At 44.1% G+C, this 18,945-nt stretch overlaps 1 protein-coding gene across 1 annotated transcript in view; it reads left to right on the top strand.

The window, feature by feature from the left end:
• The window catches only part of LOC147433851 (non-canonical heme oxygenase HOZ, chloroplastic-like), a 108,428-nt gene extending 89,698 nt beyond the window's left edge, over window positions 1-18,730 (top strand). Inside the window, exons 3-9 of the mRNA XM_086490481.1 lie at window positions 13,799-13,901; window positions 14,135-14,214; window positions 17,816-17,893; window positions 17,961-18,052; window positions 18,128-18,239; window positions 18,318-18,443; window positions 18,541-18,730. Coding sequence (XP_086346607.1) covers window positions 13,799-13,901; window positions 14,135-14,214; window positions 17,816-17,893; window positions 17,961-18,052; window positions 18,128-18,239; window positions 18,318-18,443; window positions 18,541-18,657 — 708 coding nt within the window. The 3' untranslated portion in view covers window positions 18,658-18,730. The remainder of the gene's footprint in view (window positions 1-13,798; window positions 13,902-14,134; window positions 14,215-17,815; window positions 17,894-17,960; window positions 18,053-18,127; window positions 18,240-18,317; window positions 18,444-18,540) is intronic.
• The last annotated feature ends 215 nt before the right edge of the window (window positions 18,731-18,945 follow it).

Raw genomic sequence — 18,945 nt, 5'->3', positions numbered from 1 at the left:
CCCCACTCACCCGAGGCAGAAGGATAACCTTCGAGAGCGTGTGGGTATCTCTGACCAAAACTCGAACGGAGTGTATGCCTGCCGCTTTGGCAGCTATTGATGCTGCCGTACGAGGTGACTCCAGGACAATCCCAATGGCGGAGCCAATCCTAGAAAGAAGTGGTAGGTACTCCCTCCGTAAACCCGGAAAGCAGACTGAGATGGGGATGTCTGCCTCCTCTACTAGAACATCCGAAGCCGGGTCAAAACCATGTCGCCACTATCGAAAGTGGGCGCGTGATGCTCGGATGGCCAGTGGACTCATAGCTATGACCTTGGACGCCATCTCGGAGGTCTCAAACTCGATCTGATAGTAACCCCGTCCGAGAATCTGGACATCCAAGATCTTGCCCACCTCTGCGAGAAGGCGGGCTTGGAGAAGGTCTCGCAGCTCTCCTGTGCTAGGTTGGGTGCCGAGAATCTTGGAGATGACCGAAGTCGCCTGCAATCGCTCTACCTCTGCGGCAAGGCTCGCTTGCTCTGTCGTCAAGAGAGCAAGTCGAATAGTGGGCTCAGCGGGGTCAGGCGAGGGGGCTTCTGACGAGTCCCTCTGTGGCGAAGCTTGAGCCTCCATCTGTGTCTACTGCTGTGGCGTGAGAAGAAGGTGACAGGAAGATGCCGCAATGAGGCGCACAAAACACTGCCCCAATGACTGACGCAGTGCTGGAGGGCCGAATTGCAAGTAGCTCACTGGGCGAAGAAAGAACCACAGCGGGCAACGAGGGGGGGGGCTAAAGCGATAGCGCGGCAGCAGCGTGTGGGAATGGTGGGGGCGGCAGCGGCGGGCATTCAGCGCGGGCGGGCGCACAGGGCGGGCAGGGGGTAGCGCGGGGCAAGAGGCAGCGGGGCAGGGCAGCGGGAGGGTGGACAGCGAGTAGCGCGGGGGGGGGGGGGGGGGGGGGGAGGAGGAGGAAGGCAGTGGGCAGTGCTTGGGGGGGGGGGGGATGGCGCGGCGAGGGGGACAGCAGCAGCGAGCGCGAGGTCGAATCTCCTCCTCGTGCTCAATTTCCTCCCTCTTCTTCATATTCTTCTGTTATCTAGGCAGAAGTGAAACTCTCTTGGATTTTACCCATTTCTTAGGTGCTTCTCTGTGCAACAACACAATAGACCACCACATTTGTGTATTTCCTTTCAAGTAGGATGCCATCCTTCATACCTTGGAGCGTTTTGAGAAACGACCTCCTAAGAAGGCAACATCAAACTGCACTATGAATTCAAGGGCTTGATGGGTGTCTTGGTAGCATGAAAACGTGTCAAACTTGAGTGCTTGACCACCATCCTTGGACTCCTTGGTTTTCTTGTTCTTTTTCTCACTGTCTAAATTGTCAGCAGAGGATGAGGTCTCCTCCTTTGAATTGCTAGATGGCTCCCTCTACTGTCTAAGCTTTTTAAAAAATTTGCTTTTCTTGCTTTTTCTCCTCTACGTCTTTTTCTCATCCTCAATGCAACTAGAGGATGAACTATCGGAACTCTCCAAAGACAGAAAAATCTAGGTCATCCTCAAAATGAACACGCTTGTTGGATCTGCTCACCACTTTTCGAAAGTCGAGTTTTGGCCCAAATAACTAGGGAAATCCGCCGATTTCTTCTTCTTCAGAGAGTGCTTTAAGCTTTTGATCAATTGGTTTGTCTTCTTTTCAAGAACTTTGTCAAACTCTTTCTGCGAGTACAATTTTTGCTTTTCTGCACCAGGCTTTGCTTTCTATTTCATTATTGACTTGGTAGATAGATAGACGGCCTCTTCCCATCTTGATCAAGGTTGTTTCTGTACGTATGTATGGTACATTCCGTACCGTACAGTCCGTTCTATATAGATCCATACGTTTACAAAGCGTACCGTACGGTACTTTTTTTAAAATAAACAAATTCTTGCTCTCAGACGTCCTTGGCTTTGTTCGAATGCAAATTTTGGGAATTTTAGGGCCATTGAATAAGTGTGTAGGCTTTTTGAAACCTCTGCCCGTAAGTGAGTCTCTGGAGAGATAAGAACATAGGCACAAAATCTGTAATAGACTTGGGCACTCCAAGTCGAGGTTCTAATGCAACACACGTGAGAAAATTGAAAGAACTGAACAAAACTGCAAGGGAGTCGACATGGCATGGTGAAGTTTCGCGCTCAGAGAGACTGACCCAAAGACTGGTACCCCTGCTTGGTATTTCTTTATTATTATGCTTCACAAAGTACAATGTCCCAGGGTCCTCTTCCTTGAGCAGTGCTCCCAAGCTAATCTGATGGAGAGAGGCCCTGTCAATTCTTATAAAGACCCCTGGCCTAAAAGCAATAAATGAAAAGCATCAAGTTCAAAAGCATCGGGCTCCAAAAGCTAGCATTGCTAGTAGCCAACGCGTTGTCTGCTGGCAGCCAACGTGTTTTACGGAAATCCGTACGGCCTGCCACATCATCAATGTAAAACGTGGGCATCTGTATAGGTGCCACGTCATCAACACGATTTGCGGGCGTCCGTACAACTGCCACATCAGTATGCCTTTACGCAAGGCTTGAGTGAGTGTGCGTGCGCGCGCGCGCGTGTGTGTGGTTTTGCTTGATTTTAATGTCTAGTGTCCCTAGGCCCCTTCGGACAGGGTGTGGGAACTGACTTTTAAAAGCCACTCGGCTAGCCTTATACGTTTGGTAAAACTTCGTTTGTCTCTTTCATTAGGGTTTTGACCCCTCTTTGTCCTAAGTTCGTCCTTTAGGTCATGCCACATCATCACTTTGTGACATACTTTAACTGGCCAATAACACAGTAAAGGGCGGTACCAAAACTACGACCTATTAATTACACACAGAGTAGTGATGGAAAAGAGAGGCTCAAGACTTGCGTCCAGCGGCTAGAATGCCGTGCGCAACGATGACCGACACCCTGTTGGCCCCAAAAATTGGTGCCCCTTGCGGTATTTCTTTATTTGATTGAGATGGGAAATCGTTCTCTAAGTCAAGATCTCATGAGTGGGGTAATAGAATTTTACTTTTGTTCCAGGGAGTAGTCTCGGATCTCTGTAGGGAGTCCGCAGAAAAACCGCTCAATCTGTTCCTTAAAAGAGACCTTCTTAAATGAAGAGGTTGGTAGAAAAGAGTCCCGAAAGATCTCTCGCAATAAGCGTCCAAAGAATCTCCCTTGGTCATCTTTCCAAGCGGTTCGTATGGGACGTCCATACTCCCAAGTCAGCCAAGAAGATATAAAGAGCCTTTTGAATTTCAACCACTTGACTGGAGCTTCCTTTCTCAAAAGAAGAGTGAATCACCATGTTCGAGCATTTCCTTTGAAGAAAGATGCAGCCCTCCTAATCTTGGAGTGCTCTGAGTAGTGCCCTCCAGAGAAGGCTATGTCAAATTGTTGAATGAAGGCCAAAGCCCTCGGAGCATCTCGGAACCCAGAAAAGGATTCAAATTTAATCGACTGTTCTCCTTCTTTGAATTCTTTTGCTTTCTTGCTTTTGTCTTCAAGGAAGTCATATTGGTTGGCTTTGTAAAAATGCTTCTTCTTTGCATAAAACATATAGTCGTCGGAGTCCGAATTGTCAGAGGATGACTCCTCTGTAGAAGTGTAAGAAACTAGGCGAAATCTAGGTTCTTTGCCTTTTTCTTGCCCTTTCCGAAGCTTTGCTTTTTGCTTCGCTTTTTGACTTTTATGTCCTCCTTGTTCGAGTCAAAAGAGCTAGAAGAACTGTCAGAAGAAGAGGAAGAAGAACTGGATAGTCCTTTAAAATGTACTCACTTCTTCTGCTTTCTTGCAGATGCAAAAGAAGATTGACGGCCCAAATAACCAAGATAGTCAGTCCCCTTCTTGCGCTTTTTCACTTACTTTTTGGATTGATTGTTTGCGTCCAAAAGTCGACTGATCTGTTTCTGATTCACCTCCTGTAACTCTTGTTCTATAAGCATCCTCGGAGAAGGAGGTTTCTTGATTGTTGGTTTGATGGGTGGTTCTATGGCTTTCTGCCACTGGGTGTGCACTCCTGCGATGGATTGCTGAGACAAAAATTTTGCAAATTGAGGATCCTTTGCAAATTTTATCATTTGCTTTGTGCACTCGTCAACCGCCTATCGGCGTTCCATGTCTTGAAGTTTGTAGCGAGTAGGCCGAGGTGGCCCGTACTCTTGCTCTGTTAAGTCATCGGAATCTTCTTCGTGATCTCCTCCCGCATTAGCAGATGCAGAAGAAGTCGACTGCTTCTTGTTGGAATCCATAAGTGTCGCGAGAAAAGGATCAGATTTTCTGATAGAAGAGAAATCGGCCGCGCTCTGTTACCACTGTAACAAACTTGGACACCCCAAGTCAAGATTCTACCGCGACACAGCAGAGATTCACTTTAAAACAGTTCACAAAAGACGACACGGCCCGGCGTAGTTCCGTGCCAAGAGGTATTGGCCCCAAAGACAAGTGCCCCTTTCGGTATTTCCGCAAGAACTCACACTCGGACTTTGCGTCCAGATGCCGTGAGTAATGAGGCCCTTGGACCTATTTATTCTTACAAGGGATGCCCCAAGAGCAGAGCCCCAAAATCTCAAACTTAAAAGCTTCTTAATCTCAAAAGAAACTGTAATCCAAAAGCTGCCAAAAATTCAGCCAGATGATTTGCGGAGATCCGTACGTATTGCCACATCAGCAACTCAGCGCGTTTTGCGGAGATCCATCCACGTCAGCAGTTAGTGGATTTTGGGAAATCTGTACAGCACTGCCACGTCAGCTTGTCAGGGCGTTTTCCGGGGTTGTGCCAGCAGGGTGTGTGTCTCCGGGGCCAACCACAGTTTGTGATAGGAAAAGTAAGTAGGGCAATTTGCTAAAGATATATAAAAGAAACCCATTGGGCACTCAATAGAAGCAGAAGAAGCAAGGACACAAGGAGGCAGACACCCAACAGTCAGGCAGCACCTCGACAGGAGCCCTAGTGTTTTCTCAAGAAGAAGAAAATTAGCGTTTTCAGCCACTACCACCAGCGTTTTCAGTTTTCAGCCTTAGGCTCGCGAGAACCCGCTCCCACCCGGTTGCAGATCCTCCCCAGATTCCCCAACTAGTACCAGATCAGCCTAGCGTCTTCAGATTTCAGCCAGATCAGCCATCGTCTTTGCATTTCAGCCCTAGTATGGCGAAGCAGTTGCAAATTCAGGCCGCAATATCGCCACAGCAGCAGATCCTTACAGAGCATCTAGCGTTTTCAGTTTTCAGCCTTGACACCGTCGTCGTCGACATCGTCATCATCATCGTAGTCCCTAACTTGACGACGACACCTTCGTCATCGTCATTGCAGATCCCTATCTTGACAACAACACCTTCGTCGCCATCGTCGCAGATCCCGGGCTTGACAACGACACCATCGTCATCATCGTCTTCGACATAGACCAGCAGTACCCATCATTGACATCATCGTCTTCGACATAGACCAACTGTACCCGTCGTCAACTTCATCATCTTCGACATAGACCAGCAGTACCCGTCGTCAACATCATCATCTTCGACATAGACCAGTAGTACCCGTTGTCGACATCGTCGTCTTCGACATAGACCATCAGCATTTCATCGTCGACATCATCGCATCGACATAGAACCTTAGTATCCCTTCAGTTCCTCGGTACTAGTACCCAACATTAGTACCATCAGTACCTTCAGAACCCAGCATCATTAGCGTCGGTATCCATTAGCATCAACATCTCAGCACTTAGTCATTGTAGTGGCATTTGTGCAAGAATAAAGAAAGTACTTGCTTGGGCAACAGAGCAAGGGGGCCCTTGAGGGTTGGGACCCGACATCCCTGTGTCGTCTCTTTTCTCTCTATTGTCTCTCTCTTTCTTTCAGTTCTATTCAGTTCTTTCAAGAGAAGTAAAGTGTCCCTTGTGTTTGTGTGTAGAGTACTAGATCTGAGCAAATCCTTATTCTCTTCCGTTGCACTTGACAGATGATGTCGTCAAAAAAGTCGCCTATAAATGACCTATAGAAATCCTATCCATCATCCTAATGAACGTTGCAGGAGCATTCGTGAGAGCGAAAGGCATCATCAAATACTTGTACAATCCAAAGGATGTCCTGAACGTTGCTTTGCCTCACTCTTGGAGAAGACGATGATGTCGTTGAAAATGGTGCCTACGAATGACCTATAGACATCCTATCCATCATCCTATTGAACGTTGCAGGAGCATTTGTGAGAGCGAAAGGCATCACCAAATACTCGTACAATCCAAAGGACGTCCTGAACGTGGTCTTATATACATCTCCAGGAGCAATCTTGATCTGATGATAGCCACTTTTCAGGTCGATTCTATTGAAACCTGTAGAAACTTGTAGCCTGTCGAGTATATCATCGATCCTGGGTATTGGAAACCTATTCTTGAGGGTGATTTTGTTGAGAGCCTTGTAGTCAATGCACATTCTCCAAGATCCATCTTTCTTTAAGACTAATAACACTGGCAAACGGTAAGCTGATGTATTGGGCTAAATGAGACCCTTCTCTGGACGCTCTTTCACGTGGTGCATAATTTCCTCGTTTTGGGCTCTACTAACTATGTAAGGTGGCTGGTTCAGTGGCGTGCTGCCGGAGATCAAATCAACGGTGTGATCTTCAAGACGCTGAGGAGGTAACTCTCTCGGTAAGCCTTCAGAGAAACAATCAACTTGGGCTTGCAAAAAGTCTTGTTGTTCCTTCTCTAGGTTAGACAAATTTGACGTTTTCTTGCCATCTAACTCATGTAAGTAGATTTCTTAAACAAGCAGAATGGATTTCATTAATTCAAGAAATGGCCGAAGCAGATAAGTGGGGCGAACTCGCCCTTTGAGTTTACATCAAGAATTATATCTCTACCCTTCTCATTCCTCAAGGTTGCTTTCCGTGCCCTATAGTCGACCACCACATTGTTCTTGTGGAACCAGGGGATTCCCAAAAGGACGTCACAGTGCAGACCCCTCCAAAGGCATGATGTAAGAGTCTTCGTGCACTAAGTACCCCTGACAATGCATCCGAAGTTTGCCTACGACAGGTGTAATGGCAACATCCCGTGCTGGTGCTGCTAGAACTGCCTCAGCCGGTGGTCCCATTTCTTATGGTGTACTTCCAGTTGAGCCGCGAATTCAATCGAGATGAAGTTGGCCTTGGCTCCTCCGTTGAAGGAGATGAGGGCTTCTTGATCTCGTACTTTGCCCCAAGCTTTGTAGAGCTCCTTACTTTAGTCTTTCGTCCATTTGTTCAGGGTCAGTCCCCACAAAATCTGCTACGAGTCTTACTTTGGTCTTTCCTTTCTTTGCTCGCTCCTCCGCTGGTTTGGAACTCTCTGGCTTGTCCTCTGACTGTTCTTTAGTTGCTTCATTAGGGCACCTGGCAAATTCATGCCCTTGTTCCCCACAACCGTAACATTTAACCTCTTTGAAGTATTCGGTGGGTTGCTCTGTTGACAGTTGAAGGCCTGAAGGTTTCTTCTTCTTTTGCTTTCCCTTCCTTCTGTTATCGTTGTTCGAATCTTGTCTGGTCCAAATTGTTACCAACTTGTTGGTAAGGTACGTAAGAGTGCCCCCTTGCATTGCAAACCCTTGTTTGGCATGTCCCATTAGGCGTTGCATGGACTCGGACTTCCGCAATGCCTAATAATCCCGTATCTCTTTTGGTAGTCCACAACAAAATCGCTCAATCTGCTACTTGAAGGTGATTTTCTTGTAAGAAGAGACCGGTAGAAAAGTGTGTAATAGGCTTGGACACTCCAAGCGAGAAATGAATAGCAACACACGAACAGAAACTTCATAATCACCGAACTCTAATAGAGAGAGAGAGAGAGAGAGAGAGAGAGAGAGAGAGAGAGAGAGAGAGAGAGTCGACACGGCCTGGCGTAGTTCCGTGCCCAGAGAGATTGGCCCCAAAGACTGGCGTCCCTTTTCGTATTTCTTTTTCATTAATCATTGCAAAGTACAACTCCCGTGGGTCCTCGGCTCTCAGGCTCTACGTCCAACGCCCTGAAGAGTGAGGCCCTTGGGTTCCTTTTAAGATTTACAAAGGGATGCCAAAAGCAAAGCCCCAAAAGTAGTTAAACTCAAATGCAAGGGATCCCAAAAGCAACTGGCTCCAAAAACTGCCAAAAAAACAGCCAGCGCAAAATACGAAATTCCGTACAGCCTTGCCACGTCAGCAGCCAGCGTGAAACGCGAAAATCCGTACAATCTGCCACGTCAACCTGCCAGCGCGTTTTGCGGGATCCGTATTGTTGCCATGTGGCTTGCTGTCCTTACAGACTGCCACATCATCAGTTTGTCCACGGGTGATCATGCCACATCATCAGTTTGTGACATACCCCCCCCTTGAAAGAATTGTAATCGCCCTTGATTACGCCTGCAAAACAGACAGAGGCCATAAACCAATTCAGTAGACACTGACTCTAAGTAGCGACGCACTAGACACAACACATCTAGCACTTGTACAAAGATGACAGTCACATCACTTCACATGACATCACATGATAGATCAAATCAATCACAGAAAAATTCATTCCAAATCTCAGACCATGACTGCCAGCAATGTAATTAGTAATCGCATCTAGATCCATCCCGGACCTCACTGATGTTGGATTAACTAATCCTCATTGCGATCATGTCTATAGAGATTTTCAAGACCGAAATGCTGTAGTCATTTCGTCTTTCAGTCCTACACTCAAACACAGCCACATGTTAGAGTGTTCATCAATCAAAATCAATTCCGAGAATTCCCATATCGAAGTACTTCTTTCATAAAGTCATCCAATAGAATACTGTCAGCCCATCAATATCCCTGAAATCCAAAGGAAAATGAGTGACTTCTTTCTGGGTAATTTATGACAAAGGAATGGAGTAACTCCTCTCTTGTGGAGTCCCGCTTGCACCAGATTCAACCTGCTGATCTTCGGGAACTCTTGGAATAGCCAAAGCGAGACCAAAGGCGTCAAGGTAAAGTTCCAAATCTGAGGAGTATCTGCTAGGTCCTCCTCCTCCATCCACTTCGCATTCAATGCCGGATAGTTCTTGACTAAGAACTGCCATTCACTTTACCTTTCTCTTTCCTTTCTTGGTGAGCGAGTATCTGTACCAGAACAAGTATCTTCTCGCTCTCTTCGCCTTCAGGTTGCTCCTCTAAGCTCCCTGTCGGCTGGCACCTCACCCCTTGAAAATTTTCAATAGACTCACATGAAAACCATTGTGAATCTTCCAAGTTTTCAGCAACTTCAGTATTAAGGATACATCATTTATCTTCTCTCGAATCTTTTCGTTTCCTTATGCGTTCCTTCTCAAACCGTAAGAGCACCCAATCATCTTCCTTCAGTTGCAAGTTGCATCGAATCTTGTCGGCTGCCCTCTTATGCCGTGCTTGAAACTTTTCAAGAGCCTTGTGCACCTTGGCAAAAGTTGTATCCAAAAATCTTATCCTGGGTGTGGGGAATTCTTTGATCTACCAGCTGATTTCCTTTTTCCTTTCTTTCCTTGTGCCCTAGGACCTGTGGGTAGCGTCTTTCGTGTCCCCTGTCCATTGGCACGTCAGTCTCTATCATCGGAATCCTAAGACGCATAATCATCTTATTCCCTTTCTTTGGAATCCTTTGATGAACTTGCATCTGGTTCCCCTGATTCATTCTTTTCAATCTGTTGGACTCTTGCCTTGTTGAGGTGGATACTATCCTGTCCGTAAGATAACTCAATGAGCCGGCATGCGTTCCAAATCGTTCCTTCATAAGTCTCTGAATAGAGGCAGACTTTTGGTTCAAACAATAGTCTCAAATCTCTTTTGGCAAACCACAACAAAAGCGTTGAATCTGGTCTTTCAAAGTAATCTTCTGAAATGAAGACACTGGCAAACAGTCTCAAATCTCTTTTGGCAAACCACAACAAAACGGTTGAATGTGGTCTTTCAAAGTAATCTTCCGAAATGAAGACACTGGCAAACAAATATCCCAAAACCTCTGACAGTAGTCATTCAATGTATCGTTCTCAGTCATTTTCAAGTGATGCCAAGCCGTGATGACATCTGTTGCATATTAAGCTGTTATCCAAGTTGACGTGAAAATTGTTTTGAATTTTAATCTCTTCGTAGAAGACCACCGTGTCGGTACAGTTCCTTTCAAGTAAGATGCTGCCTTTCGCACCCTTGAATGTTTAGAGAACCGTCTTCCAAAGAATGTGACGTCAAAGTGTTGTACAAACTCAAGGGCTCGATGGGTGTCCTGGTAGTCTAAAAACGTCTCAAATCTGACAGCCTGACTTCCTTCCTTGAACTCCTTGGTTGATCTTGTCACTGTCAAAAGAGGACGAACTCTACTCCTCTAAACCGTTGGATGGCCTTCCATACCTTCTAGACTTTTTTTTTCAAAACAATTTACTTCAAAAGGATCTTGTCTTTGGTGCTTAGAAATTGAGGAACCTTCTTTGCACCCTCGAATACTTCAAATGGAGATTCCCCGTCTGTTGTTGTAGGCAAACTCCACCAAGGGCAAATACTTTTCCCATTAAGTCTTCTGATTCGAAATATAAGACTTCAACAAATCCAATTCCATTGAATTGGCTATCTCAAATTGCCCATTTGTCTGCGGGTGGAACGAGGACGAGAACTGCGTCTACGTGCCAATGTTCTCCCAAATTGCCCTCCGAAACAACCTAGTAAACCGGGAATCTCTGTCCAATAGCAATGGACTCAGACAAGCCATATATTCGGAAAATCTGTGAGACAAACAGTTTTGCCAAATGATCGGGCTTGACTGTCATCTTTATAGGAATGAAGTAGGTCCGTTTACTGAATTTGTCGATGTCTGTCCAAATGCCATCATGCCCACTTTGAGTCTTGGGGAGATCAAAGATGAAATCCATTGCAATGCTTTCCCAGGGGCGGGTGGGAATGGGTAAAGGCTGTAAGAGTCCGTGTGCCTTATGCCTGTCAAAACTTGACCTTTTAGCGTACTAAACAATTGCGAACAAAGTCATCCACATCATTTTTAAGCCTCAACCAATAGAAGTAACGCTCCACACCCTTCAAGGTGGTATCTATGCTGCGGTGGCCTATAAAAGGTGGACAATGGCACTCTATTAAAACCTTTTCCCTCAAGGGTTGTGTAACACACAACGTCGTTTTCCGCATCAAATAGCCATCCTGTATGGAATAGCCTGAAACTATCTCCCTATCGTGTATCCTAGTAAAAATATCAACAAAGTCGGGATCCATGGAGTACTGATCAACCATATCCTCGAAGCTTCCATGATGAATCGCGGAAATAGCCAGAACCAAGGGCTTCCGAGACAATGCATCTGCAACTAAATTCTTTTGTCCTTGAACATGGACAATGTGGAGTTTGGTTTTTTAAAAACTGCTTCTGTGACAAGAGGTAGCCTAAGCTCTAATGATCTGTAAAGACTGTATAATCAACTCCAAATAAAATAGTATCGCCATTGAGTTAGAGTATCGATCATTGCCAATAGCTCTTTTTCATAAATCTCTTCAACCGTTTCAGGACGTTACTCTCATAAGCAATTACATGACCTTCTTGCATCAAGATTGCTCCCAAACTGCGACCATAAGCATCACAGTAAATTTCGAATGGCTTTTGCAAGTCTGGTAAGGCCAACACGAGTCTAGTAGTCAACTTTTTCTTTGAGAGTCTCAAAGGTTGCAATCTCTGTCGGTCCCAAATAAAAGGAACTCCTTTTTGAGTCAGCATATACAAAGGAGAAACTATCTCTACAAATTTCGGAATGAACCACCGATAATATGAGCACAAGCCCAGATAAGCTTCGAACCTCATGAACATTCTTCAAATCAAGCCAATCTCAATTTTGGCCGGGTCCATCTTTACCCCTATTGCTGAGACAATATGTCCTAGGAAGTGTATCTCAGGGAAGAAAACATTCGCTCTTTTTCGCATTTATAACCAATTTATGCTTCCGCAGCGCCTGTAAAACTCTCTGAGAATCCCAAAAGTCGTCTTGAAAGCTGTCTTGTAGACGTTTCGAGGAGCAATTAAGATCTGATGATACCAACTTTTCATATCAATTTGGTAAGTAGAACCTTGAAGTCTGTCGAGTGTATCATCGATCCTCGTAATGTGGAAATTTGTTATGGTTATTGTTTCTTTATTTTGGCCTCGGCTAACTTGTAAGGTGACTGGTTTTTTTTTGTTGAGAAAAAGATCCTTCTATTAGTTAATGAAACTGACCACAGGGCTACAACCACCTCTACTAGAGAGGGCTACATCAATCATAAGGGGAGACTCTCCCAATGAAAAAACAGCATATGTACAATGAGGCTAAATCAGGAGATGGAAGGAGAGAAAAGCCACATGGTGGACAGTAGTGCCATGTGAGCCCACCCTGGACCATGGTGAAGAGAGGCTTAGGGCGCCAGAGTCGAAGGAAAGCCTCTCTACGCTCCCGCATGCAATCGGAGCTGCCCTAGAGTCTCTCGAACTGTCCCCTGAGAGTTTGGATCAGCTCTAGCCAAAGATCTCGAATTGTCTCTGCTGGTGGTACAGGGCGAGTCTCGAAGATGCGGAAGCAGCGGGCCCGCCAGATGAACCAGAGTGTCAGGCAGCTCCCAACACTCCTCTCTCTCACTACACTCCTGTGGAATAAGCTCTGTAGCAGGCTGGAGTGTAGGTCGACACCCTGAATCACAATCATCCTGTTGGTGGAGGATAGCTCAAACTGTAGTGCTGGGCCTGTGAGAGTGGACCAACCAACTGCCCCCCAAGTATACTGTCGTGCTGTGGAAAAGCTGGCATAAGCCGAAGGACACGAAGCCAAACTTGCTGTGCCATAGGATAGTCCCAAAGTCAATGACACTGACTCTCCACAAGATGGCCACAAGCTGTGCATGCTGCCGAGAGACCACTTTGTACAAGCCAGCTCCCCACTGTTGTAGCTCTATGTGCAGCCAGCCACTGGAACAAAGTGACTCGCCGTGGCTGTCTAGCGTCCCACAACCTTGCCCAAAAAGCTTACAAGAACTCAGCTGTGAGACCACCCTCCTGCCAATGAGGTGCTGCAGCAAGAGGAGCCTCTCTCCATGCTGCCAGTATGTGACGTCCCAGTCGAACAGTGTACTGAAAGAAAGGGACACCTGGATGGTCGGCTAAGGCGAAAGGGTCCCGCCAAAACCACTCTCCAGGATCCCACTACACTTGTGCTAGTGGACAGCTCTCCCAAGCCCACAGCCTCCAATGGCCAGTCTCAAGAGCTGTTGGGTCAGGATCTATGACACGAGTCCTCCCACAGATGCCCACAACTCGGATCCTCTGAAAAAAGCACTCTGCAACCTGTTGGGCCTCGACTGAAAGTCGATGTAAACGACCCTCACCTTGTAGCTCGAAAAACAGGGAGGGTAGAGTCCCTGAGCAAGCCCGAAGTGCGATGAAGACCTCCAGTCTTCTACAAAAACTCTTACGACGGGTATGGTTCATGGGCATGCTTCTACATGTCATGAGTCTTTTCTTCTTAAAGTTAAACTCAGAATTTGAGGAATTCTTCTCTGTATTGTTGTTTTAAATAAGGAAATTGATTCTTTAGTTAAGGCTTTCATGGTTCTTGGTGCAGATCTAAGCTGCAACTGCCATTTTATGTAGTAGGCGATTCAGATTGTACATTGTATTTCAAGTTTGGACTTGTAGGAGGGAGGATTGTACTGTCTGATCAAAATATTTTGATTGGATTGACGAGGAGAAGTTAGAACATGAAGAGATTGTGAAGGCTGGTGAAAGTTTGCATAGAAGGTTTACATTGTCAATGAAATGCTGACCTTTTTGTGCTCAATGTTATTGATGTTGATACAGGCTCGCTTTGCTCACCTATCCAGCATAATGTCGCGCATGCATCATAGGCGTAGAGGGTATCCATATGGATCTCTTGTGGACTTCGCACCAGATGCTCAAGGACGTAAGGTGTTCTGTTTTTTAAGGTTTGTTATTGTTCATAGGTTGAAAGTCAAAAACTTCAATTAGGTTGGCAAGCTATGAACATAAGTGGGTCTTTCTTTTATTGTTACGAGACATCGGGACTTCATTCACACCATGAAGCAATAGTTACTAAAAACATACATATGATCTCCAAGAACAGCTATATTTCAAGCTTAGATGCTTTTGCTAATGAAGTGTAATTTTTTGTTACAGATCCCATCTTTTCACTATCACCTTTAGCAATACACACTCGAAATCTTTTGGCCGACTCTCGATGCTCCTTACTTGTGCAGGTATCTGGCCTTTTCTTCCCTTTCTTCTGTCATGAACTTTTATCCAGACAGGTACCTATGATAACTTTTATGCAGGTGCAGAGACTGCTAATTTTTTCCTCATTTTTCTTACATCTGACTGAGACTGGAGATACAGAAGAAACTTGACCCAGAACAGAGATAAATAGGGAGTAATAGTAGTGAGGAGTGTGGGTCTTTATGCAGGCTTGATTGAGAGGCGATAGCTGTTTATGGCTGGAAGCCCTTGTACCAAAACTTGCCATACTATTATGTAGGTTCTGCAACAAAGACTGTTGCCCAAGGTCTTCTATATGAGCTACCTCACCCCACTTGCTAGATGTGCCTTATCATTAGTAAAAATGAACACCATACACAGCTTCGAGATTGAGACATGCATATGAAGCCCTTGCTAGGATGAAGAGGATTCCCTTAACCCTAAAAAATTGCATGGGGTGGCCATTTTGTGTGTGAGTTTGTGCTTATTACTGATGGAATTTTGATGACTTGATTCTTGTAAGGCTATGGTTCTTATTCTATGTGTGTTTGTGGTTTGATCTCAAGGATATCCTATCATTATGTTGGTTAAGTAAAGCTTGAAATATGCATGTTTGAAGTGTGATAATTATCTCTCTAGGAAGCCACACGTGTTGTTTTGGTCAAAAATCTAGATTACAAGATGGCATAGTTTGTTGTTTGGGGTTTGTGTGTTGTGTTTGTGTTAGACCCCAAGCAGTATGAGCACAATGGGAGCCTTGCGAGGTACTTATGGTCCACTTGTCTTATAAGTTTCCCTGGATTGCCTCATTGTTTAGGAGAAGTTATTAGAATAGCCATTAGCTATATATGTGTTCAAATTTAACTATTAGGTATTTGGAGCTCGTAGCTAATGCTAGTAAGTATTAGATGTTTGTTGCTATTGCTAGTAGCTATTAGATAGTATAAGTATTAGCTTTAGGTAGATTTTTTCTACAAGTAGGTATTAGGACCTGGTAGATACTACTAGCTATCAACTATTATTGTAGCTTTTCAATATAGCTAACAAGGAAGCCATGAGCATATCTATTCATATAGCTAGATTCATATAGCTATTAGCACATTTAGCTACTAATATGTGCTACTAATGTGTTTTGATCATATATGATTTGATGTATGAATTAGATGATGATTTTCTTTTGTTTAGAATTGCATGAGCACAGTTTTAGGAGCCCCGCACTAAGCTATGGTTGTTTGATACACTGGTGACATCACATTATTGTATGGGGAACAAATTTGGGTACCTAGAATTCTAGACCATTGTAGTTGGTCTGGTCAGATGTATATTGACTGTGGAGAGACTACTAGTCACAATTGATCCGATGAAAGGCTGCTGTGCCACATGAGGTCATTAGAGCTGCATTGGGAGCTGCCTTGGTAGTGGTTGACTTGTGTAATTTTCTGGTCGTATGGGTCTTTTAGGCTTTGTGCAAGACTTACATAAACATTTCATTTCATTCATGCCTAGTATACTTGGTACTATGAGATACGGGGACGATTTCATTATCTTCAGAGGGGGCTTTGTGCCTCGATCCAGGATGACTGCATTGAACAGAGAAGACTTGGGCTTTTCCTGCCAGTGTTATGCAGACATATACATGCATTATTATGGAGTTCAACACGCTCTTGCAGACCCCAGGTGACTGATTTCTTCCATAGCAACAGACCTCAACAGAACCCAGGACACATCACATTTTAGTTCATGGGACTCTCATGGAAAGAGCTGCAGAGATTAGTAGATCTCGATGCCCTCATCCCTCTTGTAGAACGCATCAACAATATACTTCACCATCGCTGCATCCAGGCAATTATTGAGAGGCAAGGAGCAGCTTCTATGAGGTTTCAGAGGAGTAAATTAATGCATGATGCAGCAGCTCATGAGAGTGTTTATGTGATGGTAGTTCTAGTGGCAGCCTACTCAGGAGATAAGGCTTTGGGAGATATGCTACCCGGCTCTACAAGTTCACTTATTTGTTTACACTTTTAACATTTGTCACCTTAGTCTTTTGTATTTCTTTAGATTTTCTCGTCTTGTTCTAGTAAATCTGCCGTTGTTCAGTCGTACCGTCTTATTTCTTTACTCGTTGAGAAACGATACTCATTCGAAAGAATCATGAAAAGCGTTCATTCATTTCTGCATCGTAGTAAGTTTATTTTCAATTTTTCTTCCTTTGGAATGTTCAAGATAATCAGTAGTAAATTCAATAAAAGTGGGGAGCTTAGAAGCCCACTTATTGTTTGACTTAATAACACACTATTTTGATGTTTAGATCTTTAGTGCTTCTAGTATTTTCGCTCTTGCTTGACAAATGCTAGCCTTAATCATGGATGAGTATGCCCATCACCTCCGAAAAGTGATAGAAACTCAGTTCGTTGGTTTTATAGAGTACGTTCAAAGCATGAATGGCCTCCATACAAACCTACACCTACTCTTGGGCACAAACGACGTGAATAGGGATGTCATAGCTATTGTCCAAGCTATGCATGATAAAGGTGATAATCTCATTCTTCTTGTTTGGACAAGAAGCAAAGTTGAGGTCACATATTGTCAAGTTCGGATGTTGGTACTTACGTTATTTTCAGCCTCTTCTTCTTAGGTTTGTAGTAGTATTCATTTCTAGTATTTAGTTTACATTGGACTTGCGAATTTGTTCCTTTAGAAGTTATTGTGTGGAGCCTGATTTCTAGGGTTAAGTCTTTGAGATGTCTTATTCTTGTTAGTTTAAAGTTGAGTACTTGTTTCAAGTTTTAGTCAACTAAGCTGCTTCAGCTTATTTTGCTTATGCCTTTTCTAAAAACATTTTAATTGAATAGTGGTTTGTTTTATCTAGTTTTGTTTAGTAGCAAATAAAGTAATCTAGTTTTTTTTCTCGTGTCCCTTGTGTTTGTAGTTTTGTGCGTCCCGTCTTATAATTTGTGAGCTCAGACTATTCTGAACTTATGAAGGTATATATAAATCTTTGCATTCCCCTAAAATGTTGCTCACATGCAGGACGAGGATGAGCACCAATTTGGATTGTTAGGGTACCCAATAGCTTCTTCCTTACAGATGACTTGCCAAATAGAATGGTTAACAGCTGCCTCTGATGTAAAAATATCATAGCACCAGACCTATACAAGCAGATTGGAGGCTGAATTGGCTAGGTGGGAGGATTTGTCAAGATGGTAAGGGTTTGGGGTGTTTAATTCTGTGCAGTGCGGTCACATTGTGGAAGCTAAGTAGTGCCTGAGGTAACAATCTGCAGCATTTGGTTTAGCTCATATATGTATGCTCCTTAAAAATGCTGGTTCTTCTGGCATCAAAAGGTAGATGGGGGCTAAGTGTAGCACATGCTATCCTTATCATGAGAAGACTAGTATGTTGTATGAACTTGCTATCAACGTGGAGCTGCCGATTTTGGCATCTAGTAAGATTTTTGGCTTAAATTGGTGAATCCTAACATAAACTAGACATTGCCATGTTGTTAGACAATGACTACCAATAGTAAATTAGCCTACTAGATCCCCATCTTTTTGTCTAAAAGGTGATCTCCCCCACCGTGAGAACTTTTCTTCTTGAAACTTGCAGAATCCAGGCTGGAGTGGTCTTGCTAATGCTCGAGTGACTCTTTTTGGAGATGTGTACCGACTCAGTTTAGAACAACAGGTTCATATTTATAGCTGGTAATTTTCTAGCACCAAGATCCACATGGTACTTAACAAGGTTAATGTAGGAGTGGGCTCACCGTCACTTCATGGCAAAGCATGAACAAGCTGCATCACAACAGTGGCGAAATTTTGATTATTTTCGAATGGAGGTCATCAGGTGTTGTCTCTGTGGCTATAGTTTTCTGGGCTCCAACATCATGAGGTTAATTGATAACAAATTTGCTTTGTTCAGTGACATATATTTCATTGGTGGTTTTGGGACGGTCGCATGGATTGATGTGAAGTCTTATGAATCTGCAAAGCCAGATATAATTGCTAAACATGGTTCAGAGAAAATCTTAAAGGTGTTGATGGATTATGCATATAGCCCTTAATCAGTTGGCTCCAATTGGTTTACTGACATTAGGTTACTTTGGGAACAGGAGTTGAACAACGCATTTTCTGAGCTCCTCAGAAATGTCCTCTCTTCAGATTCTGCTGTGGATGATGCGGCATTCATCTCTATAGACAACAAGGGTACAGACGTACGAGTCCGACAAGGGGCTCAGGCAAGTAACAGTAGGCATTGAACCATTTACAGGGTTGTGACCTGGCTTGCAGTGTTTTCTGGTTAACATGCCTGACCAAATGTTTTGCTCATTGCAGTACAACGTACGAAGACTGTCTTTCAGTGAGGATTACTCTGTAGAGACTGTTGAGCAGGCAATGAAAGCTCTAAATGCTATACTAAAGAAAGGCACAGAGTACTGTGACAGTGTCTAGTATTTTTATTACAACAAATAATTAATGTTTGTTTATTTTCATATAAGCTTAGAACCTTCCAAAAGTTTTTTCAGTTGGTTTCTTTCTTGTTTGCTATGGATCTTCTTGCTTCCAAGTGTAGTCCTATTTTTGTAAGGTTGTTCTACCCCCCATGCATTCCTGTCTTCAAAAAAATATAGGCTACACCTTTATCGTTTCTGGGGTTTTCCTGTTTGGTTTATGATTAAGGAATATCTCAGGGGTTTTTCTCCCCAGTTTTCTTCTTCTAATTTTCCTTCGGGCTTGTTA

This window comes from Adiantum capillus-veneris, chromosome 19, assembly GCF_014529385.1.
Source record: "Adiantum capillus-veneris isolate H3 chromosome 19, ASM1452938v2, whole genome shotgun sequence".
NCBI classification, from domain to species: Eukaryota; Viridiplantae; Streptophyta; class Polypodiopsida; order Polypodiales; family Pteridaceae; genus Adiantum; species Adiantum capillus-veneris.
This window is presented reverse-complemented; position numbering and strand designations above follow the sequence as displayed.